Source organism: Anguilla anguilla, chromosome 5 (genome assembly GCF_013347855.1).
Source record: "Anguilla anguilla isolate fAngAng1 chromosome 5, fAngAng1.pri, whole genome shotgun sequence".
Taxonomy (NCBI): Eukaryota; Metazoa; Chordata; class Actinopteri; order Anguilliformes; family Anguillidae; genus Anguilla; species Anguilla anguilla.
The window spans coordinates 58282755-58306752 of record NC_049205.1 but is presented as its reverse complement, the minus strand read 5'-3'; the positions used below and the strand labels follow the sequence as shown (position 1 = coordinate 58306752).

The window sequence follows — 23998 nt, the reverse complement described above, 5'->3', positions numbered from 1 at the left end:
CAGTACCCACTGGTGCAGCAGCAGGGTTTGAGAGTGGCAGGTGTCGTTTCAAAAGCCCGGAGTCTCCAAACGCGTGACCAGCTGTCTTGCGTGAGAAAATGCCGCCAACGCAGTTCAGTTCACTTAAGCGAGGAAGCCTGTTTCACATGCTATTTTTTCATTTAGTGAGTCTTCTGACTCTAACTGACAAATAAGTCGAGTAGAGAAAGCGGCGCATTTCGGTCGTGTTGGCTATAGTGTGAAGTGGACCACTTCCTGGAACGCACAAAGAAATACTCGCCCTCGACGGTAGCACACTGCAGATCAGGAGCATTCAAGAAGGTAAAATTCCCCTTGCTTCATACTAGTCTCTCGGAAAAATGACAGTAAAACTGGTTAATCACCATTATTTGTTATAACATAGATTGTGTTTATTCTTTTACCGACTTCAAACCATATTGTGCTTTATTATTATTATTATTATTATTATTATTATTATTATTATTATTATTATACGGAAAGTATAGACTTGAATTTAATCTTTTGAATAGCACCTTTCTGAATGTGACAAATAATTTACAAATGTTTTATATCTTAAGCGAACACGGCTAGCACAGGTTTTATACAAGTTTCTTTTCGACGCGGGTGTTATTTCTCTGCTCAAGATAAGCAACGATCACGATGTCCGTTTTTGTGTCTCGGCAGTTGTGCCTTTGTCGTTTTATACATTTGATTCATTTATTAATTTACATTATGTACTTTTGATGCAGTTTTTCATTTTGAAGCATTACCTTTGGTTGTCGGGACATTAGGCTGCATGGTCTTCAGTGAGCGTGAACAGTTCGGAGCACTTTCCTTGGTTTATCTCTAAACTAATCTTGTCACCCTGCTTAACTACTGTGGAACTTAGCCTTGATGGTTAAGAGGTGCAAACGTCGCCAGGGTAACGCGACGGTTATCACCTTTATCTGTAATAACCGCGGTTCTGTTCATTTGTCCAGCCCCGCAAGTGAGTAGCTTACAAGCTAGGGTGGCGAAATTCTATGATTTATGACTGACATGATACATAGCCATTGGCCAACACTTACCGTTCCTGAATTTTTGGAATAGGGAAATAACTCCACATTCCAATTTTAATGATCGCATGGAACATGTTATTGAGATAAAAAAAACTGAAATACCGCCTCAAAATCCGTTCGTAGCTAGGCCTATAGAAAACCGAACTTTTAAGGTTTTTACTGGCAGGTGCTGAAACACGGAGCAATTTAGCTCGCCACCTGTACGGCCAGAAAGTTCAGAGTCCACGCAGTTCGAGAAAGTCTACAGACAACGATACTGTGTTTAGTGATGCAGGTGGTAGCAGAGAACAATACGTTCACGTTACTATGTTTTTAAGTCGTGCGTTACGGCAGCGACAAAGTGTGCGCGTCTGAAACAGTAACTAAAATTTCCATAGGCGTTTTGCCGGTGATGCGTAATCAGAGTTTTTAAAAACTTCTGGGCAATTGCGACCGACGATAACATTATTGCGGTAGGTGCTCTAAACAGCTCGGCCAACGTAAACGCTTGTGCAGCACTTATCACAAACGCCTCTTAACCGCGCGGCTAATTAATAACTCCGTGCACATCACTTCGTAGCCTAATATAGCACTTATTCTGTAAATCAAATTTGCGCTGTCTTTTAATGTTGAAATTATATTGTATGTGCATGGGTATGGCTATTTTAATTCGGTGGGCCACAAACAAAGTGAACGATTTAAGTCCGAACGAATCACCCATACCCCAAAGTGTTCGCTGATTATAACACAGTTAGCATATAACTTCGCTACGACGTGTCTTTCAGCAAATCGAGGGTATGACATGTTGTATCTCTTTCGTTAGCTTGGTTTTCCTGTCTTAGATGTGCTGGTTTGTTGATACACCTGCGATACACCAACTCAAATCCAAGGTTAGTTTAGAAAGGGTAAATCGGGGTTAGGGTAGTTTACATTGTGGTATTTCTTATAACTCCATGGGAAGTTTATTGAAGTCGGCCAAGGGCACATGCTGGATTGAGTCAGATAGCTTTTCATTTCAACGATGACATTGTTCTCTGTGGGTGCTCATCGAGATAACAAAAGTCAAGTAAAAGTCATCTCATAATTTGTATGAAGGATATATTTATATTTTAACCGGTTTTATTTTACCCAGTGCGAAAAGCAGAAAAGAAAAGCACCGGTGATGCACTTGCTTACAAAGCTGCGACTATTATATTCTGTAATTGCAGCCTTGAAATCTCCACCGTGCTATTTTGGGGAGGCTGTGTGGTATACTGCTTTGGGAATTGTACTTGTAACCTACAGGTTGTGGGTTTTATTCCTAGGTAGAGCACTGCTGTTGTACCCCTTGTGCAGGGTACTTAACCTGAATTGCTTCAGTGTTTGTGCTATAACACCTGTGTACTGTTGATTTTATTGACTGTGCATTTACTGTGCTGTTTGTTCTTAGAGGTGGCAGACAGTGACTACTGGCTTATGGTGTGTTTGAGCACTTCAGCTGAGACTCCGCGTACACCGCTTCCTAGGTATAAACAGGCTGCCGATTGGAACGAAACCACAAAACCTGCGGACTCTGCTCTGCTCTAGCACTGGAGTTTAGAGATCCCTGCCACTTGCCCAGGTTCAAACCCAGCGACCTGTCTTGAACCCGGTTTATGTTTCTGGCGAGCACCTTTATTCTCAGAAGCCCTTACTAGACGCGTCTATTGTGCCTGACTTAACAAGGGTGCTGTGAAAATAGAGTTTGCGCAATTTGTTGGCCAGCACCTCAAAACTGAAGGCAGTTCACATCGCAAGTATGGGCAATCTACCATCGCTGAAGCATCCACCTTTTGTAATGCCATAATCGCTCAACAGCTCAATAGTGTGAATTTTCACCCGCGCTGTCTTCTGCAGTCAAGCGTCAAGTCAGGTAGACATAATAGTGCCAGAACAGTCATCATTGAGACGAAGTGAGGCACATTTTTTAGGTCATGTGCGCAGGTCTGCAAAGAGCGAACGAGCTGCCTTGAAATTTTTCAAAAAGGTGTGAGTCAATGCCAGAACTGCAAACCAAAGAATTTTGTTGGTGAGCAGAGTTCATGCAAACCAAAGAATTTTGTTGGTGAGCAGAGTTCATGCAAACCAAAGAATTTTGTTGGTGAGTGAGCAGAGTTCATGCAAACCAAAGAATTTTGTTGGTGAGCAGAGTTCATGCAAACCAAAGAATTTTGTTGGTGAGTGAGCAGAGTTCATGCAAACCAAAGAATTTTGTTGGTGAGTGAGCAGAGTTCATGCAAACCAAAGAATTTTGTTGGTGAGTGAGCAGAGTTCATGCAAACCAAAGAATTTTGTTGGTGAGTGAGCAGAGTTCATGCAAACCAAAGAATTTTGTTGGTGAGTGAGCAGAGTTCATGCAAACCAAAGAATTTTGTTGGTGAGCAGAGTTCATGCAAACCAAAGAATTTTGTTGGTGTGTTGGTGAGCAGAGTTCATGCAAGCCAAAGAACTTTGTTGGTGTGTTTGGTGAGCAGAGTTCATGCTTGTAAGTTCAGGGCCTCGGAGTGCGTGCGCTATTGCATGCAACAGAGGTGGTTTTTTTTTTCTCGACGCAGCTGAGGGTAGACCGCATCGGAGCGGCAGGCAGTGCCCCGAAACGAGCGGACGTGCGCAGTTCTGCAGAAGCTTCTGGACTCTTACGTATTTCAGCGGTGTGTGGCGAAGATGACAGACGGTCCCCGGGCCACAGTTCGTGGCCCCAGTGGGTTCATCTGGAGGCCTCGGGCTGACGCTGTCGCACGTTCGCCACGTTTTTGTTAAAACGAGCTTAGAGCCATTTTTGGTGCAGGAATGCAAGAGGAGAAGGCACCCAGCCGAAGGTCAGGTGGTGCCCGCCCCGCCCCCACCCCCCTCCCCTCACCCCCCCCCCCCCCCCCCCCCCCCCGTTAGAATAGCAGAATAGGAACATTCTTTACCACAGCGAGACGCGAGCGGGACAATAGAACAGGAGTCGCAAGGGGAAGTTGAAAGAGGTGTGTCTCCTCCGAGCTCAAATAAAAATTCCCTTCAGTGTGCGCGCGTACTGGGAAGTTAAGCAATTTCTTTTTTTTTTTTTTTTTTACATTTTATTATTTATTGTTTTGCTAGCAAAAGTTAACCCTAGATTTGGAACCCAGGCTTGTGTGTTGCCTGCAGTGCTGCAGACAGCATCAGCACTGAATTTTTAAGGTGCTTTTTGTCCTGTGAGTGAGGTGGGTGTGCGGGCGAGGGGGTGGGGTGGGGCTTGGGAAAGGGTGGATGAGTTTCTACCTGGTGAAAATGTGTGAAAAATGCATTCTGAAGTTTAGCCCCTTGCATGCAAGGACATGCAATAACGTATGACTGTTAACAACACTGGGGGAGCTCAGCCTGCAGTGCACATGTGGGTCTATCCTCTGTTCAAAATTACATTACATTACATTACAGGCGTTTAGCAGACGCTCTTATCCAGCGCGACTTACACAACTTTTTTTATATAGCATTTACATTGTATCCATTGATACAGCTGTATATATACTGAAGCAATGCATGCTTTTGCTCAAAGGTACAACGGCAGTGCCCTACCCGTGAATCTATCCTATGACCTTTAGGTTACAAGACCAACTTCACTGCCAGAAATTGGTTTTGTTTTCATCCGTTTAATTGGGGGGGGGGGGGGGAGAACTTCACAGCCCAGATGCTAGAGACATTTTGGAAAATCTTATGTTCTGTGAGAGCTGATGGGTCGTCATTGTTTCTCCATTTCTCTTATCTGTGGGAGCTCGGTGGCAGGCTGAAACAGCGCCGTGGTGGATACATGTCCCGCGGTGACCGGATGGGGCTGAGAAACTCACAAGATAAAGCGTGCTATCGTCGCTTATCCAAAGCACCCTTCCGATCTTATATCCGGCAGTTTGCTATGTGTGGTCAGAATGTGATAGCCTTCCTTTTGATATGTATGTGTGTGTGTGTGTGCATGTGTGTGTGTGAGTGTTCGGTTCTCGTTTCACTTCCACTGTAAACTGTTCAATGTAAAACTATTGCTGTTTGAGAACTTTCACCTTTAATAGAGTCAAAACATTTAATTTGGTCCCTACTGGACTATAAACAAGAGTTGATACAGCACTAAGAATTTTATAGTTGCCTTGTGCGTCTAGATCCTTTTTTTATTACATTATTACATTTTATTTGGCAGGCGGTTTTGTCCAAAGCAATGTACAATAAATACATACCGGAGGTCATTGGAACAACTGCAGAGCACAAATCTGATAAGGTGCAATTCTCATTAAGTATCAGTTATCCGTAGCAATGAACATCAAGTCTAGTTCACACAGAAAGCATCAGCTAAGTTAGTAATTATATGGCAAGTCAAACTAGAAGTGAGGCGTGATTACAAGAGATATGATAATGAGCTGAAATATCAAGATGATAGTACAACATGAAAGTGCTAGATGAAGATACGTGTGTAACATAAAAATGCTAGAAGATCAAGATACAAGATATAAGACAGTGATCCGAGATTGAGAGTAAGTCAGAGTAGTGTCAGAGTTAGTCCGGGTACAGTCTGAAGAGATGCGTCTTCAGACCACGGTGGAAAATGGGCATTGACCGAATGGTTCGTAGAGGAATCGGGGAGTTCGTTCCACCCCTGGGGAGCTAGGGCGGAGAAGCTTTGTGGTCGGGACAAGCAAGAACCGTTCACCCGGATGGCAGGGAGTACAAGTTACCCTGCTGCAGCAGAGTGGAATGGTCGAGCTGGTGTGTTGGGAATTATGTCCTGTAGGTAGGCAGGGGCCGTCCTGTTGGCTGCAGTGTAGGCCTTTGAAACTGACTTCTAGTTTTTTTGTAGAGCAGGGACCTCAAACTCAAATTCTGGATGGCCGTGTGTATACGTGCTTAAGTGCATAATTTAAGCCATTGATTTCCTGAAGAGTCCCCGCACCATGTTTCCAAAGGCTTGAACTGCCTACTGACTGGAAGCTGTTGTTGAACTGCAAAATCCTGCGGACGCTGGGACTCTCCAGGACTGGTGTTTGAGACCCCTGGTGGAGAGTATGGGTATGGCGCCCCTCGTATGTAGAGCATCATCTGATGACCTTGGTGGCTAATCGAATTTGTTCCGTTATCAAGACAGGGCCAACATCTCAGGGGCATCAGTTGTGTGTTACTTTCCCAAGTGAATCTGTGAATCCTGCAAGGAGTTCTTGGTTGTTATTTTAACACTAAAATAAAGTCTATTGTAAAGTTACAGTAAAGTTCAGCCTACTCTGTACGGAGTTCTGTACAGTTTTCACTGAAATACTTGAAGAATTACAAAATAATATGTGAATTGTGCCATTGCTCAATGTACTGAACTTTTCCGGTTTTCATTTGGAAAATGAGTACTCTTTTAACTTGAGTTTATTTATATTTTCCATTTAGCAGACAAAAGCAGTCTTGTCCAGAGCAACATACACAGCTTATATTCTTCGTGTAATTAATTCATTAATTCAGCTGGATGTTTCCTGCTGCAACTTTAATACTGCACGCAAGGGAACGAGTGGTAGTGTCCTACCTACATTAAACCTGCAACCTCTTAGTAGTAAGTCAAGTTTCCTAACCAACACATGTACTACACTACCATCCCTGTTTAAAAGGCATTGATGACTAGAGTTACTGGCCAATCAGGGCTATGTATGGGGGAGTTCAGAAACTCTCATTTCTGTGCCTGTTCATATGTTATACAGCAGAGTACCTTGGCTTAGGCTAGGCTAGCTGCAGTAGCTGTGTCCATGTAACACTACAGCCATAAGCAGGGTGAACAAGACTGGCAAAATGAGCAAGTGAATAGCCATTCTAAACATTGCATACAACAGAAGATTTATCTTCAAACTAATCTAGTTCTTTTGCCTCTATGTTTTTGGTTTATGGATATTCGGGGAACTGTTGAGATAGTTGTGCTTCAGGAGGACATGGCTATGTTTTGTACTTTTTTGCCGTTTTTCCAGTGCATTCCACATTATAATTGCATCAATTTCTGGGACAAAGAAAGCATTTAACGTCTGTCTATGTTAAAGGAACAGTTGAGATCTAACAGAAAAACAAACAAACAAACAAACAAACAAAAATCCTAAAAACAATAATTTTGCTTTAGCATGAACATAAATCCAAGGTGCCCTTGGCAACTCGTGGCATGATTCCATTTAAAAGCCTTTACCGTTATAGCAAGTCCAAATATGAACAGAAAACATCAACAAGTAAAGTATTGGTCTACACTTACAGTGAAGGCTTAGAACAGGAAGACTTCAGCCCAAGAACAAACCCAAGGCTGGGTATTTTTAGACAGTCAGCTAAAGAATACTTTGGCCACCCCAACGGCACTGAACCAAAATAGCTCTTTTCACACACTTCTAGCTTCTTTCATGTCTAGCTGTCCTGCCACAGTGTTGAACATGTTTTTATCAAAGTGGTCTTCCACATGGGTTTAGTGGGACGGTCATTTTGTCCGCAGGTAGCATTTATGCTACGTTACGTTACATTACATTGCAATAATTTCACAGATGCTCATGTCCAGTGCGATGTACAGTAGTGGGGAACATCAGTGTTACTCTCTGGAATACAAAAAAATGCGGCATTACCTAAGAAGACACAGAGGCACCATTTATAATCGATCAGTGTTATTATTGACCTAACAAACAACTATTTTGTATTGCAACAAGAAGAGAGCTTTATACAGGAAACATCTGTAACATTATCTCAGAGGAAATCCAGCGAAACAGAGAGAAAAAATAAAGGGTTATCTAAAGTGGATCAGGGGAGCCATTGTGCCGTGTAAAGAGATGAGTCTTCAGTCTGTGTTAGAAGATGGGCCGGCTTTCTGCTGTTCTGACTGCACTATTGGGGGTGAGAACAGACAGGCGATGTGACCTGGAAGAGCAGGCTCGTTGTGGGGGGGGGGATGTGCCAGACTCCCAGAGGCAGCAGAACGGTGTATTTGATGAGAAGGGAAGTGACATGGTCTGAGCCTGGGGCCGGGCTGATCCGCCAGATGTTTTACCGGAGGAGGAGGACTGCAAAATGAGCACATGCATTGGCCGGGAATCGAACCCAGGCCTCCCGCGTGGCAGGCGAGAATTCTACCACTGAACCACCAATGCCTGACAGAACAGTGTCACTGCAGCCGGTCGCCATGGACACAAGGGTTGCAAATTATTCCGTTTTTATGCAGGCCGTGTTGCCAGGCCGAATGGCCTGCTGAAAGTCTGTCCTTACTGTTCGCCCTGCAGGTGCCATCGGGCCCCCAGCTCGCCCATTAAATTAAACGTGTGACACAAAGTACAGTGCGTGGACTCTCGTATAACGCAGGGAAAGAGTGTTTGCTCTCACGGCAATTTGTGTGAGGTGAGTCATCAAGGAGGGTTAAATATTCACTTTGGAAAGAGCTGTGTCTGCGTGCGCCGAAAGTGAAACCGTGTGTATGCATTCCAGCGTCCATCGAGTGCGGCGTCTAGCGGCAAGACCACAGAAACGGCATCCTTCAAAGATTCTGTTTTAGTGGGCTGCTGGGCAGGTACTGGTAGCTCCTCCTCCTCTGTTGTTCTTGTGCCCAATCATGTGAGGCCGAGAGTATGCAGGTTTTGATTCCAGCCAATCACCTGCTGATTTCACTAATTTCACACGTCTTCAGCCGGAGAGGAGGGAACTAATTCGTGAAATCAGCAGATGCAGAGGAGGGGAGAGGAGTCTGGGGATATTGTGGATCAGACGAGCGGTGGAGATCTGGTGGTGGAGGATGGCAGGGAGGCCAAGAAGGAGGATTTTGCAGTAGATGATTGGCAACTGGACTAGGAGCTGGGGTTGAGTGGGAGGGTGTGGTGGGGCGGTGATTCTTCAGATGGTCGACGGGAAGAAGACTGCAAAATGAGCATTTGCATTGGCCGGGAATCGAACCCGGGCCTCCCGCGTGGCAGGCGAGAATTCTACCACTGAACCACCAATGCTAGACAGAATGGTACTGCTGGAGCCTGTTGCCATGGACACAAGGGCTACAAATGATTCAGTTTTTTTGTGCAGGCCCTTTTGCGAGACTACATCTGTCCTTACTGACTTCCTTGCAGATGCCATTGGGCCCTCAGCCCGCCCATTAAATTAAGCGTGTGACACAAAGTACCGTCTACAGACTGCAGAAAAAGCTCTTGTGTCATTTTTCTCACTGTGGAAAATTAGACTGACGGAGATGTGCTGTTTGCCTTGATTCTTGCAGGAGGTCAGAGGTCATTCTGCTGCAATGGAGAGCAACCAATCAAGCGGGGTCTTGAAGCTGGCTCTTATTCTGGTCCTACTTGGACAGGGTGAGATATGGAAGTCCATTACACTGTGTTAATGACCCACGAGACTATAGTGTATGCAAGAATAAAAGGATAGTACAATGTCAAAGATACGACAGACATGTATAACGTGATGTTTGCTTTTTCCATGAATGTGACTGACTGCTCTTATTTATAATCATGGATGTCAATGTTAGTTGTGTTTGTTTCCGTACAGGAGCCAGTCAAATGATGAGCGATTTTGAGATGTGTGGGACGTGGAACCACGGAACATCCGGAAATCTCTGGTTCGACGTGAGCACGGGGTGTGGCACCGTCACCGTGGCGGCCAATGAGACCACTCTGTCCATCCAGGGGAGCATCATGGGAACATGCAAGAATTCCTCTACGATCCCACTGACCTTGGGAGAAGGGGAAATCCGGTTCTGTGTGTACTGGGAGCCCCTCCTGGACCTCCTGCAGGTGAAGGTCGGAGAGAGGATCCACACCCTGTGCAAGACCGCGGCTCTCCAGAAGTCCTGCTGCTCCTCCCTGTCCCGAAAGGGCAACACCAATGCCTCTGGAACCTTCGGAATTTCGAACGGGAGCATAAAAGGCGATGTCATAGAGGGACGACTTCAAGAATCCTACACATTCTTTGGCGAAAGGGAGGACTGCTGTAAGTAAGGCTTCTCTTTTTAACGCAGGGGCTGCACAGGGGGCTCCAGTCCTGGTTTTTTGCTCCATCCAAATTCCGATTCCATCCTCGCCGCCAGTACCCAGTGTACCCAGTGCGGTGGTGCCACTGCAGCAATATGAAATTAAATGCCACTGTGAATTGAGGAGTTTGACTCACTTTTACCCCCCCCCCCCTTTTTTTTGTCTTTGCAGATAAAGACTTGTGCGCTGAACATCATGCACAATTGTAAGTACCTCCCCCACTACTCCCCACCCCCCCACCCCTCAACCCCCCAACCCCCCAACCCCCCGTCAGCATGTCCTCACGGTCCTTTCTGACGCTCTCTTTGGCTTTGATAAGCCGTAAACAGGAAGTGATCAGATGACACTTCTAGCCACCTCGCGTCTCCAGGTATGTGGTGAGCATCGTCAGGTCGGAGTGAAATGCTGAGCTTTTGCCGGCAAGCAGGAAGCTGTCTCATTCGCAGCAAGTAATAGGATGGGCGTTGGCAGATTTAAAGACGTACTGTCCCTTGAATGCACGGGCTTCTTGTCGTGTTTCAGCTACAGAGCGTTAAATACAGACGGTCCTAGTGCAGTACAGCATCGGGGCGCGTTGAGTCCGAAAGCATGTTCAGTAAAAGTATGTACGACAGTATGAGCTCTTCATGCCGCCTCAACCCGAGAACGTGATTCAGTCGAACTATCAGCATTTTGAGTCACATGGAAGTCCCTTTACAAAAACATCTGGGTTACCTACTTTGCATATCCTTTGTACTCCATGCGAGATTAATTATTACATTTCGTTTCTGGGCAACTGAGAACGATACCGTGAATGGGTAATGGCTTAGCTGCGCAATCTTTCTTGATGTCTGAATTCTTGGGACTGCAGATAAAGGGTGACACTGATTCCAGGTCACCTTACCCTGCCCTTGAGTCGCTTTTCCACCGCATGGTACCGGCTCATCTCGACTCGACCCAACTCTACTTGACCGTTTTTGGATTTCCATCGGGCAAAAAGTTGTGGATAGTACCTGGTACCTGGTACTTTTTTTGGTGTCACCTCCGTCGAGGTTCCAAGCGAGCTGAGGCGATTACCAAAAGGTGACGTGAAAACACTGGCGGCCACTGATTGGTCAGAGACGGCAGTTTCATGCGGCGTCGCTGTGACGACCAGCTGCATTGACGGGGGTACTATCTGCAGTGGAAAACGAAGTACCTGGTACCAAAAGCGAGGAGAGTCGAGTGGAGTTGAGCCGGTACCATGCGGTGGAAAAGCGGCTTCATTGTTACCCTTGTGTGGAAACTCTTAACTGATCCAGGATCAGCACGAGGAGACAGCCCCTCGCTGCCCTATGGAATGGAGAGGTGTGTACCGTGTTGACCCCCTCCGTCTGGGTTCTCCCCGCAGAATCGAACAGTTGGCCCTCAGGTCAGGTGTGATTGGACAGGTGGACCTGCCGTGCGCTCACGTTTCCACCAAGAAACTGGAGAAGGGGTTTCAGGGCTTCAAAGTCGATATTCAGGTGAGATCGATGGTTCCCAAACTACTTTTTCACATGGGTGATAAAGGTGTTTGATAACGTTTTTCATTAAATAAATGAAATGTTTTTTTTTTTTTAATGGGTTTTGTGTTTAATCAGGTTCCCTTTGTCTAATATTACATTTTGTCTAATGATCTGAAACCATTCAGTGTGACAAATATGCAATAATAGAGGAAATACTTTTTCACAGCACTGTGCTGTGCATGTGACGCAATGAACTGCGGTGTGCTCTTTCACATTGACGCATCGCAGTCTGTTATGTGCACTGTATCAGGTTCCGGGGGAAATTGGTGTTAAAAAAAAAAATGAATTCAATTTTTAAACATATGGCAGGCTTCCTTTTAGTGAGGGGCGTGTCTCAACGAATGGTGTTGCTCGTTAAGCGGTGATTCTGGCTCTGTCTGGTTCGGGCTCTGTGAGGGGGGCTAGGAAGCCATGCAGTCACTGCTGTTAAACACTTGGTGTGTGTGTCTTTGTGTCTTTGTGTGTGTGTGTGCGTGCGTGTGTGCGTGCGTGCGTACGTGCGTGTGTGCGTGCATGTGTGTGTGTGTGTGTGTGTGTGTGTGTCTCTGTGTGTGTGTGTGTGTGCGTGTGTGTGTGTGTGTGTCTGTGTGTGTGTGTGTGTGTGTGTGTGCGTGCGTGCGTGTGTGTGTGTGTGTGTGTGTCTGTGTGTGTGTGTGCGTGCGTGCGTGTGTGTGTGTGCATGTGTGCGTGTGTGTGTGTGTCTGTGTGTGTGTGTGTCTCTGTGTGTGTGCGTGTGTGTGTGCGTGTGTGTGTGTGTGTGTGTACTGTACACAGGCCCCTGAAAAGAATCCCCTCAGAAATGAGCCACCGCCGGTCTCTGTTTGGCTGCCCGCCTCTCTGGTGCCCAGTGAGGAGGGAGGAGCCACCGTGGTGTTTACATACTACGCAGAAAACACGCTGTTCCAGGTAAGAGCAGCCCTTGGGTTGTCGCTGGGGTTGTTGCCAGGGGGGGACAGAGGCAGGCCTGGGGTCGTTGCCAAGGGGACAGAGGCAGCCCTGGGATCATTGCCAAGGGGACAGAGGCAGCCCTGGGGTTGTTGCTGGGGGGGACAGAGGCAGTCTTGGGGTTGTTGCCGGAGGGACAGAGGCAGGCCTGGGGTCGTTGCCGGGGGGACAGAGGCAGGCCTGGGGTCCTCGCTGGGGGTCGTTGCCGGGGGGACAGAGGCAGGCCTGGGGTCATCGCTGGGGTCGTTGCCGGGGGGGCCTCACACTGCTTGTGCCCATCCCGCAGGGCCCTGAGGACAGGATACTGGACGGGGTGGTGGGCATCTCCGTGGAGAACAGGGTCATCGCCAGCCTCCCCGATCCCGTCAAGATCGTCTTCCATCACGGGCCGGTGGCGGTGAGTGTGCGTCGACCGCGCCGGGGGGGCGGACGGAACGTGGCCACCTAAATAGGATCTCATTTTTATTATTGCTAGTGTTGTATATTAATTTGCATGACAGGCGTTTAGCAGACAGTTTTATCCGGAGCAACTTACACAGCTTTTGCATAGTATTCATCTGTATAGCTGGTTGTGTGTACTGAAGCAATTCCGGTTAAGTGCCTTGCTCAAGCGTACAGCGGCTGTGCCGCACCTTTAGGTCACGAGCCCAGTTCCCTCACCGTTAAACCACAATGCCCCATGTTTACATGGCTATATAGTATTTTTTTTGGGGCTGTGGGCTGTGGTGTGAGAAGAAGCCGGTTGGCCACATTCAGGGGAAGAACCGCAGAGGCCTTCACTCTCCTCCGAATCGGCAGGGGACGACGAGGCCGCAAGGCAGTCCGTCGGATATTCGAAATCGGGGCGCGACTTGGACCCGTTCAGCCACCATATTTCGGGCACGGAATATTTTTGACGAAAAGAAAAGTAAAATTAAATAATAATAATAAATAAATTGCTCCTAGTTGAAGAAGGTTGTTCAGACGCTCGATGGCCCCTCGCCACAGGCCGCTGGGGAAAGTCCGGAGAAATTCTGACGTGTTTACTGTGGTGCTCGCACCTCTGTGTGAAACCAGAACACGCCTTCTCACCCCGCACACCCTGCAGACGGAGAGGAGCGAAACCCACGCTGCCAGGGTGGTGCAGCTCCAGAAAGCCCTGAGGGGAAGGACGTCCCGCTTTCAGAAACGCGGAGCGGCTTCTTTTCGCACTGTAACGTGGCGCTTTGGCGCAAAAAAAAAGAAACCACTTCAAAAGGCCAGCGTTTCTCTGGTGCGAAAACGAAAAGGTCTGGTTCAAATGGTAGATCTGCCAGATCTGGGTCTGCCGTGCATAACGTACGTGGGCCTAGAGCTGTGCATAACATATGTGGGCCTAGACCGGGTTCTCTGAAAACAGGAATGTGAAAATCAATCAAAAGGTCAGACACAACGATGATTCGGTGCATGCGGTACGAGCGGACGCAAATGTGGGCAAAGCAAGACAATGGCGCCATCTTCTGGTGAAAACCAAGTATTTAATTATTTGTTTCTTTGTTCTTTGACAGAAAAATGAATCGACCAAATGTGTGTTCTGGGACACAAAGAAAGGTAAACAAAATAATAAAATATTAAATTAAATTAAATTAAATTAAATTAATTGCTGAGATACATTTTAATAGAGCACTCGTATCCCTAAAGGAAAATTATATTGTATGTAATCAAAATATTTCGAATGTAATGTCAGGTTGAATGTAATTTTACTGGAGTTACGTATCTGTGCGTATTATGCAGACCCTACCAATGTAACCTGGAGAGACGAAGGGTGCAACACGATCAGGAGACAGGAGGAAACAGAGTGCCGCTGTGACCACCTGACCTACTTCGCCATCCTGGTGGTACGTCCCATCATGTCCTCTCCAGGGGACAGCCCTGGCCAGCTGAAAAAGCGCTCTCTGAAATAGCGCTGCAGCTAGCAGCAGCCTGACTGTGAAATATTGTGTGACAGCGGTGACTGGTGAAAATTGGTGGGGTGCAAAACTTTCCTTTAAACTAATCATTGATCTCAAACTGTTTCAATTAATTTCAGTGATTAACAAGCATGCAAACGATCTGACTAATCAATTGGAAAGTGACACTTCTTCTCATTGTGTTAGGAAGATTAAATGATAAATGCGATTTAGAAAAATCCTTTCTAATCACTAAGCAGTGGCGGAAACTTCCCCTGATTTTCCCTGGGTATCAATACAATTAATCCACAAAATAGGCTACTCAATACTATCATATATAGCCAGCTCTCCCCAAATAGGCGGCTTTAGCGAGTAGCCTAGGCCTTATAGCCTACATTTATTTTCATTTGCAGTACAAAATTGTGCACATTTTTAATTAACATTATTTGCGGAAGCATGCACTTCCTTCTCCGCACTTGTATTCATGGAAAATATCTGGAACACGTAGATTGTAAACCATCTTGAAGTGCAGGTTTTGTTTTTGCTGGTTATTCTGAAAGCTAACACGGTATATAACAGACTGGTGCATCTTGTTCGTTAAGTGTGGACTACTTGGTGATTAAAACAGATTTTTAATCCCCCCTAACACGGTATGAAGACGCTGTGTGTTAGGCTACTTGCCATTTGATTATTCCAATCATTGGCATGCTTGGTTGATTGATTGATTGATAGATTGATCAATTGATTGATTGGTTGGTTGACTGATTGAATAGTCGGTTGGTTGATAGATTGGTCGATTATTCATTAAAACCTACAGACAACCGCTGCTGAGGTCTGCCAAGCAAATACACCACACACAGCCGTGATGAAACAATTTACTAACAATTAGTCAGGAAACAAACAAAAACATAATCTATAGAAAAGCACAGCTGTACAGATTAAGATGCAGATGTTAAGATGTACAGCTTTTGTATGAGATTTGTTAAAGATGCTGCTGCAGTCACATGAAAGACTTTTTTGACGCGCACTGTGATCCACAAACAGACAAACTAATGAACAGAGCGACTCCTGCATCAAACACACAAGCCTCCTCTCTTGTTCTTGTACTCGTGAGAAGCAATCACCGTTTAATTTGTGTAAAATTCGGGTTTTTTGTTCCCGATTACTCTGGAACCGTTCACCTTGAAGGAAGGGTTGATTTTTTTTTTTTGTTGTTTTTTTTTGTGCCGCGTTTGGATCGGTTGAGGCGTTCGAGTTTGAGTCGCGGTTGCGGTCGGTCTCTTTGACGCGCTCGGTGCTGTATGAACACCTCTCTCTCTCTCTCTCTCTCTCTCTCTCCCTCTCCCTCTCTCTCTCTCTCTATCCTCTCCTCTCCTCAGGAGCTGAACCCCGGCTCGCCGGTGGACGACCTGGAGGCCCTGACGTACATCACGTCCGTGTGCTGCGCCATCTCCCTGTGCAGCTGCGTGGCCCTCATCATCCTGCACACCAAAGCGCTGAGGTACAGCCCCGATCTGCTGCACTCTGGCTCCGAGGGCTGAGGGTTACTGTATGCACTGAACCTCCGGTGGCTGTGTGGCTGCGTGCGATACTCTGCCCTCTGCTGGATAGAAGTGGTATAGCGTTGTGATATGAAAAAGCTGTGTTGTTTGTTGTTGTTTGTGTGTGTTTGCGTGTGCGTGCATGTGTTTGTGTGTGTGTGTGTGTGTTCTAGTGTTTTGTGGTTGTCTGTGTCTGTGTAGTTTGTTTCTGCAACTGTGGGGTATGGAAAAGGGAGGAAGGAACACAAAAAAGTTACATTGTCAAAAAAACAATCAAATTGAAAAAATAATGCCTCAAAATAATCTCAAACGTTGAAAGAGCGGAAAATACGCACAAAAGCGAGGCGCTGCCGCCATTTTGTTTCACCGGCTTTCTGCTTTTTTTTGTCACCCTTGTTCCAGGGTGACAAAGGAAGAATCGTTGATCCCCATCCACCGCAACCTGGCGGTGGCGCTGCTCCTGCTCTGCACCCTGTTCATGCTGACGGGCGTGCTGGCGAACGTGGCGGGCGAGGGCATGTGCCGGGCGGTGGGCGCTGCCCTCCACTACGCCCTGCTCTGCTCCTTCGCCTGGATGGCCATCGAGGTCTTCGCCGCCTTCTGGCTGATCTGCCAAGTGATGAACAACTTGCCCCGCCTCCGTGTCCTCAACGCTCTGGGCTTCGGTGCGTGGAGCTGGGTGGGCTTGGAGCTCACGCTCGCTGGTCGCTCTGTGTTGTGTTGTGTGGTGCGTGGAGCTGGGTGGGCTTGGAGCTCACGCTCGCTGGTCGCTCTGTGTTGTGTTATGCGGTGCGTGGAGCTGGGTGGGCTTAGAGCTCACGCTCGCTGGTCGCTCTGTGTTGTGTTATGCGGTGCGTGGAGCTGGGTGGGCTTGGAGCTCACGCTCGCTGGTCGCTCTGTGTTGTGTTGTGTGGTGCGTGGAGCTGGGTGGGCTTGGAGCTCACGCTCGCTGGTCGCTCTGTGTTGTGTTATGTGGTGCGTGGAGCTGGGTGGGCTTGGAGCTCACGCTCGCTGGTCGCTCTGTGTTGTGTTGTGTGGTGCGTGGAGCTGGGTGGGCTTGGAGCTCACGCTCGCTGGTCGCTCTGTGTTGTGTTATGTGGTGCGTGGAGCTGGGTGGGCTTGGAGCTCACGCTCGCTGGTCGCTCTGTGTTGTGTTGTGTGGTGCGTGGAGCTGGGTGGGCTTAGAGCTCACGCTCGCCGGTCGCTCTGTGTTGTGTTGTGTGGTGCGTGGAGCTGGGTGGGCTTAGAGCTCACGCTCGCTGGTCGCTCTGTGTTGTGTTATGCGGTGCGTGGAGCTGGGTGGGCTTGGAGCTCACGCTCGCTGGTCGCTCTGTGTTGTGTTGTGTGGTGCGTGGAGCTGGGCGGGCTTGGAGCTCACGCTCGCTGGTCGCTCGGTGTTGTGTTGTGTCTGTGTGTGAGCCAGAGCTGGTATTACTCATTTGTGTCGAGCAGCGCTTAGCTCGTGGAGCAGTGCTATGCACGGTCCTCACAAACCTGGGAAGCAGCTAATCCTGGTTAATGAATACATCGGAAAGCTCCTGTAATACTTTAAGTACACCTTTAAACACACACACACACACACACACGGATAGACATGCACACGCACCACACACACACACATGGTGCATGCACACACACACAAACACATATAGACGGACAGACACACACACACACACACATACGGTGCATGCACACACACACAAACACATATAGACGGACAGACACACACACACACACACAAACACATATAGACGGACAGACACACACACACACACACGGATAGACATGCACATGCACCACACGCACACACAGATGGACAGACACACACACACACACACACATACACTACTAACTCAGATGGACACACTCAGAAAACACTCAGACATTCCGGAGGGTTTTCGATAAAAGCGGAATGAGCGACATTCCCGCTGTTTGTGAGACACACACAACTCACGCACCAGGGGTACCATGGTGGTTGAACGTGACACTTCCCAGTTGTCTTCAGGCAACAACAAAACAAATGTGCATAATATTCTTCAGTCATTTCAATGTACTTTAAAACGTATTTTTCTAAGCCTAAATTTCCCACTATAAAAATTCACCCGAACCGTCTGGGCGTGGTAATGAGAACCGTCAGTTAGCTATGATTGACAGACCGTGCCCCGTTACCATAGCTACCCCCATGATACGCTCTCTCTTTGGGAGACTGAATTTTCACAAGCTAGCTAGCTTAGTAGTATATCATGTATCGATAGATAGCTAAGGTAAGGACGTTGACTTATATCCAATTATAAGTTTTGCTATCTAGCTAGCCAAGTTAAGATAAAAGCACAACTATAACGTCCTCATAAAAGCAAACTAGCAAGCTAACGTTATCGATAACATTGCCTTATGAAAGCGAACCTCCTAGCTAGCTAACGTTAGCTAGCTAGCTAAATGAATATAACCAGAAATAATCTAAAGCCACTCTAATATAAGTGAACCTAACGTTAGTCAAATATTTGCATTGTCTGAACAGCAGGACGGGGTGTCCTGTCAGATTTCTTTACGGGGCGCGGAAATGGGAGTGGTTACTGTACTCCTGACGTAGCAAAATAACAACTTTCTCAACCGGTTGAAAATTTAAAACGCATATTTCTCAAAAAATACAGAACTGACATATTTAATACTTTGCTCGTTGTGTTTCTTCAATGTCTCTTGTGACAATAGCACATAAAACAGAGAAAGTGTGAAAATCACCATGGTACTCCTTTAAAGCCTCTTGTTTCCGGCCGCCAGGTCTCCCAGCTCTGCTCGTCGTCGTGTTTGTGTGCATAAACGATGTGTACGGGACTCGAGCCATCACACCCAGCGATGACGTCAGCAGCCCCTACAAAATGTAAGCGTGCTGTGCTTTCAAGAGGGTACGGTCGGGGATGGAAAAGTACTTTATTTACATTTACCTCATTTACAACGCTTAGTCCTTTGGCAACCTGTTTATGTTTAAAGTGATGAAGTGTGAGTCTTCTTAAATTTTAATTTAAGTCACTTTCTTGTACTTACAGTTTTACACTTCACAGAGTTTTGTTTCTGCATTCTTCAATAGGGAGGGAAATGTAGAATGTATCAGAAAAATATTTATAATAATGTATAATAACAAAGATATATTTGAAATATGTGATGTGTGTACGTACCTATCAAAATATTGAAAATGATTTCACGATGTAAGTGATGATGCCAATCTAATATAGTCTTCCAGTAAGTAAGCTTTACTTTACTTTATTCAGTTTATTTTTACAGGGACAGTGCACATTAATAAACATTTCTGTAAATGTGCCAGTTTAGCCAGCATGGCTATTTTTCAACTGTAGTCCCTGGGCAGGTACATTAACAACAACAAATACAAAATACAAATTCAGACATAATACAAATATGTTAAAACAAAGATTGTTATGCATAAAACATACAGCACATATGTTGGGATTTTACAGAGTATGGTAACACATTTGGTTGTCTTTTAACCACACTTTCAGGTAAGCTGTGAATGAACGATATGTGTTGCAGCTTCTTATGTGTGTAGGAAGTTTATTCCATGTGTGAGCTGCCCTCACTGAAAAAGCGGACTGTCCAAAAGAAGTCCTCCTCATAGGAATTATACAATCCCCCTAGAGCCCCCCCCCCCCCCCCCCCCAGAGCTCTAGTAAACTATAGTAAGCTTATTGTTCATTTTAAGAGTGCCAACCTCATGATGAAGCTATTCCATGAGATACTTAGGAATTCTGTCTGCCTCGGTGTCGCGGCAGGTGTTGGATCAAGGACACCTGGAGGGGCAACCTAATCCACTTCATCACCAATGTGAGCTTCTCGGTGGCGGTTGTGTTCGCGGGCCTGGTGATGCTGAGCTTGGTCCTGTGGATGCTCCTGACGCGGAAGGAGTGGGGTCGGACGTGGAGCACCTTCCTCAGCATCTGGGGCCTCAGCTGCCTGTTCGGCTGCACCTGGGGCCTGGGGCTCCTGCTGCTCGCTCCCCCGTCCCGAGTCGCCACCTTCCTGTTCTGCATCATCAACTCCCTGCAGGGTGAGTCCAGCCCCCACCCCCCTCCCCCTTCGTTCAGCAGTCGTCCCGGCGACTAGACTGGTTCGCAACAGCCAGAAAGCGTGAGACCAAAGTCTCATTTATACAACAATAAAAGCAGTTAAAACAAGCTTCTTTAAATAATGGTTACATTTAAAATTAAACTGAAATGGTTGAAATGCTCGATAGTCTTATCAGAACTACATCTGACAGCTACTGCCCACTCAACATTCTTAAACAGAACCAGCTTTCACGTGGACATTTCAGGCACATTTCACGCTGAACTTCTTCTCCTTTCACTGTAAGACGCGTGTACTGTAAGAGTTTGTAAAGATGGAAGTTTCTCGGAAGATGAGGAGTTGAGTTGCGCTGTGGCTGTTTTGTAGGTTTCCTCCTCTTGGTGCGGTACTTCATGCTGGAGTGGATAAAGAAGCGGAAATCTGACAAAGAGCATCAGTCTACAGGATCCTCTGTGTGCCCCATGATACCACAGGGATCTAAAACTCAGGACCAAGATCCGAACTGAAAATCAATCCGGACCGGACCCTGTGTCACATTAGATGTAAATTAATAGGAATATATTTTATTGTGTCTGGCGCGTTGTGCGATTGAACGTGCACAGCCTATATGTTTACTTGTGTGCGCACATGACACGCATTGCAGACCCCAAGTTAACCATCTAACCGACTTTCACTTTCACGGAGCCACTTGTGTGTGCCGTGCGCCCATCGTCAGTTTCTGTGGATACGTTCACTCTGGTCCAATGACAAAAGTCGAAAATGCGGCCAATGCGATTTCTGCTTTGCGCATACTGGTGTGATAAACTCGGCAGTGATTCTGATGAGCTGTCATTGCATGAATCAGTCGGTAGCCTACCCTACCACCATGCGACATCGCTGAAAGATTCTATCAAAACGAAATACGTCAAAACGTAAATATAAAGACTATTATTATAATATTCTAACTATAATGTAATATTATATATAAGTAATATAATATAAGTATAATACAACGGCTTGGCTAAATACTCGATTCTGATTGGTTCAAGGGTGGGCACTATTTCTCAGTAAAGGGACACCTCAGCCTTTTAACAGTTCTAAAATGTACTACAAAATCCAGCATTCTAAAGCAGTTTAAACAGCAACATTATTCTTTCGCTTCTGAATTGGTGACATCCCCTCCCCTTTTCAATGTCCAATTTCACAATTGAGGACAACGTTGAATCACATTTCTAGTTACTGTTGCTAGCTTTATTTACGGTTGCCAACCATCCCGCAAATCGGAACTGTCCCGTCATCGGACAGTAGAATAGGCGTTCCGCATTTAACTCATGGCTACGGGACGCATTTTCATCCACGTTTGTGTGAACGATTGCGTTTATACTAGTAACTGCTGTTCTGAATACAGTTAAGTAGTTAGCTAGCTAGCTAGCCGGGATAACAATCATGCCGTGAGTCCACTCTGACCTAAAACCAAGAATTTTAATATTGGCTAGGTGACAAGTGACAGCGTGGCTAGCTAGCATTGAAAACGCGTTTGAGAGGGTTTCCCGTTGCTGTTCTGAATACAATTCAATAGTTCGCTAGCTAGCTAGCCGGGATAACAGGCATGCCGTGAGACCATTCTGACCTAAAACCAAGAATTTTAATATTGGCTAGCTGACCAGTGATAGCGTGGCTAGTTGGCATTCAAAACCCGTTTCAGAGGGTTTCCCGTTGCTGTTCTGAATACAACTCAATAATTAGCTAGCTAGCTGGCTAGCCGGGATAACAGGCATGCCGTGAGACCATTCTGACCTAAAACCAAGAATTTTAATATTGGCTAGGTGACAAGTGACTGCGTGGCTAGCTGCATTCAAAACCCGTTTCAGAGGGTCTTAGAAAGAAGGTGGCAATTCATGTGCTCACCATGTTCGGTTCCACGTATCGCTGTGAGTCTGGATTTTCCACGATGGACATTGTGAAAAACTCATACCGCAGCAGTTTGACGAATGAACACTTGGGTCAGTGTCTCCGCCTGGCTATCACACTTTTTGTGGTGAGGTTCAAGGCATTGGCTACAGGCGAACAGTGTCATTTCTCCCACTCATAGGCGTAGATTTCGGGGTGGACGCAGGGGATACGTCCCACTCAATATTTAGAACACGTGCATTTGCCCCCCTCCCCCCCCCCCCCCCCCCGCAATAAAAACGAATTTTTACATAAATAAAGACATTTCCACCATAAATGTATGCAGAAATGGCACAAATTCGTACATAAAAAATCACCAGAATGCAGGAAATGAAGTGTTTGACGCTCAAAATTTCCTGGGGGAGGACCCCCAGACCACCGCTTAATGTGTCCCCCCCAATGTTCAAATGAAACCTAGGACACTGCTCCCACTAGTTCAAGCCATCATACTGTACTAATGAATGTTGATTTATGTCGGTGCATTTTACTGGAATTGTTCCGGACCATTGACCTTGTATAAAATTCATAAGTGGACCTTTAATAAAAAAGTTTGTGTACCCCTGTGCTGCAGGATCCAGACAAGATTTAGAGATCCACCCGGCACCAAATTCTACAGGAGCCAGAACAGATTTAGAGATCCACCTGGATCCAGAGTAGATTTAGCGATCCACCCATTACCACATGCTAGAGGAGCCAGAATAGATCCCCCCTCCTGCAGGAAGTGGACAGGGGTTAGAGATCCACCCGGCACCACTTCCTGCAGGAGGCGGGAAAGGTTCAGCGCCATGAATCTGATGACCTGGGCATTGTGGCGACATGGTGGATCTTGAGTAAGCTTGCATTATTAGTGTTGGCCGTACTGTATTGTAGCTTATTGTACTGTGCTTTCTTTCAGTCTTCTCACTGTTGCTGTGGCATTTAGGAGCACTTGAGCTGCTTACTGCACAGGACTGCTTTTCTTTCTAACATCCTGCTTACACATCTTTATTTAAAATGAATGCTTTGGGCGCCCGTGTGCATCATTGTATGGAGCCCTTGCAGCAGCAGTGCTGTGCTATGGCACACAGGTGGTCCAGGGGGCCTTGCGTCAGCACTGAATTCCCTGTCCTACTTCGCAATATCCGTGCCCCCTGACCCATAGCCGCTCTCATCTACGGTCATGTGTCTCCACACTGGTTAATACGACTCCTGCAGTTTGCCGACTCCAGCTGCTGTGAGGCAAGAGAGGCCCTGGTTGGCTACGTACGTAGCTAGTGTGGCAGGCCCCCCCCCCGAATTAACGAAGAGCATTGCGTGTTGGATTGAGGATGTCCAATTCAGTTTTTTTAAAAACAAATCAACAGTCGCGTCGTCGTTAATTCACCTCATGTCATGATCAGTGATATCATCCTCTGAAGGAATGATTTTTCATGTGTACGTATGCTGCACTGTTGACAGGTTTGGCAGTTTGCGGAGGGTTTCTGCGTGTGCCACATATTTGACCCTCTCAGAGGGAGTTAGAGCCAGTAGCAACATTCACAAAGGCAGGTCATCCACCACGGGCAGAGAGTATAAACACACTGATTTGTTCAAAAAATAATCTGTTTTTGGAAGGTTGCCATGGCATTACTGTGTTCTAGAATGTCACCTGAAGGTGGCAGCAGTGACCTCAGGCTGAATGTGACTGTAAATATTTCTTTCCAGTAATTTCAGTTTAATTTAAACTTCCAGTCAGAATCACTGTTTTTTTTTCAGCAGCGGATAGATTGAAAATATAATGTACAGTAGATTTTTTTATTGTATTTTGCACTTTCTTTTTGTACAGAAGTTTGTTTTTTAATAAACTAAAAAATATATATATTTTTGTATGTGTTGTACTCTTTTGGTTTGGTTTGGAAAATGATAATTCTCTTAAAAGTTTTCAAACATTTATGTGATCAGTACGGAAGTAAAACTTGAGTCTGAAACATTTGTCTGACCTTGTCGTACATTTTGATACAGAGTTTGGATTCTTCTCAGCTATTTTTACATTTTCTCTTTAAAAGGAACGCCTGCCAGCAAAGTAAGTCCTAATTCTTA

General features: G+C 46.2%; 1 protein-coding gene and 2 non-coding genes across 3 annotated transcripts; 1 reads left to right on the top strand and 2 right to left on the bottom strand.

The window, feature by feature from the left end:
* Positions 1-305: 305 nt before the first annotated feature.
* LOC118228220 (adhesion G protein-coupled receptor G3-like) lies at positions 306-23890 on the top strand. The gene is made up of 15 exons (XM_035419565.1): positions 306-321; positions 9256-9343; positions 9537-9977; positions 10190-10223; positions 11388-11502; positions 12319-12450; positions 12776-12886; positions 14016-14058; positions 14242-14345; positions 15776-15897; positions 16340-16602; positions 18716-18815; positions 19720-19994; positions 20378-20506; positions 22512-23890. Exons 2-15 carry the CDS (start codon positions 9280-9282, stop codon positions 22595-22597), a joined length of 2019 nt encoding a protein of 672 aa, XP_035275456.1. The 5' UTR covers positions 306-321; positions 9256-9279; the 3' UTR covers positions 22598-23890.
* Positions 8079-8149, bottom strand: trnag-gcc. The gene has a single exon. It is a non-coding gene; the product is annotated as a tRNA-Gly (tRNA).
* On the bottom strand, positions 8922-8992 carry trnag-gcc. Its single transcript has one exon. It is a non-coding gene; the product is annotated as a tRNA-Gly (tRNA).
* Positions 23891-23998: the final 108 nt, after the last annotated feature.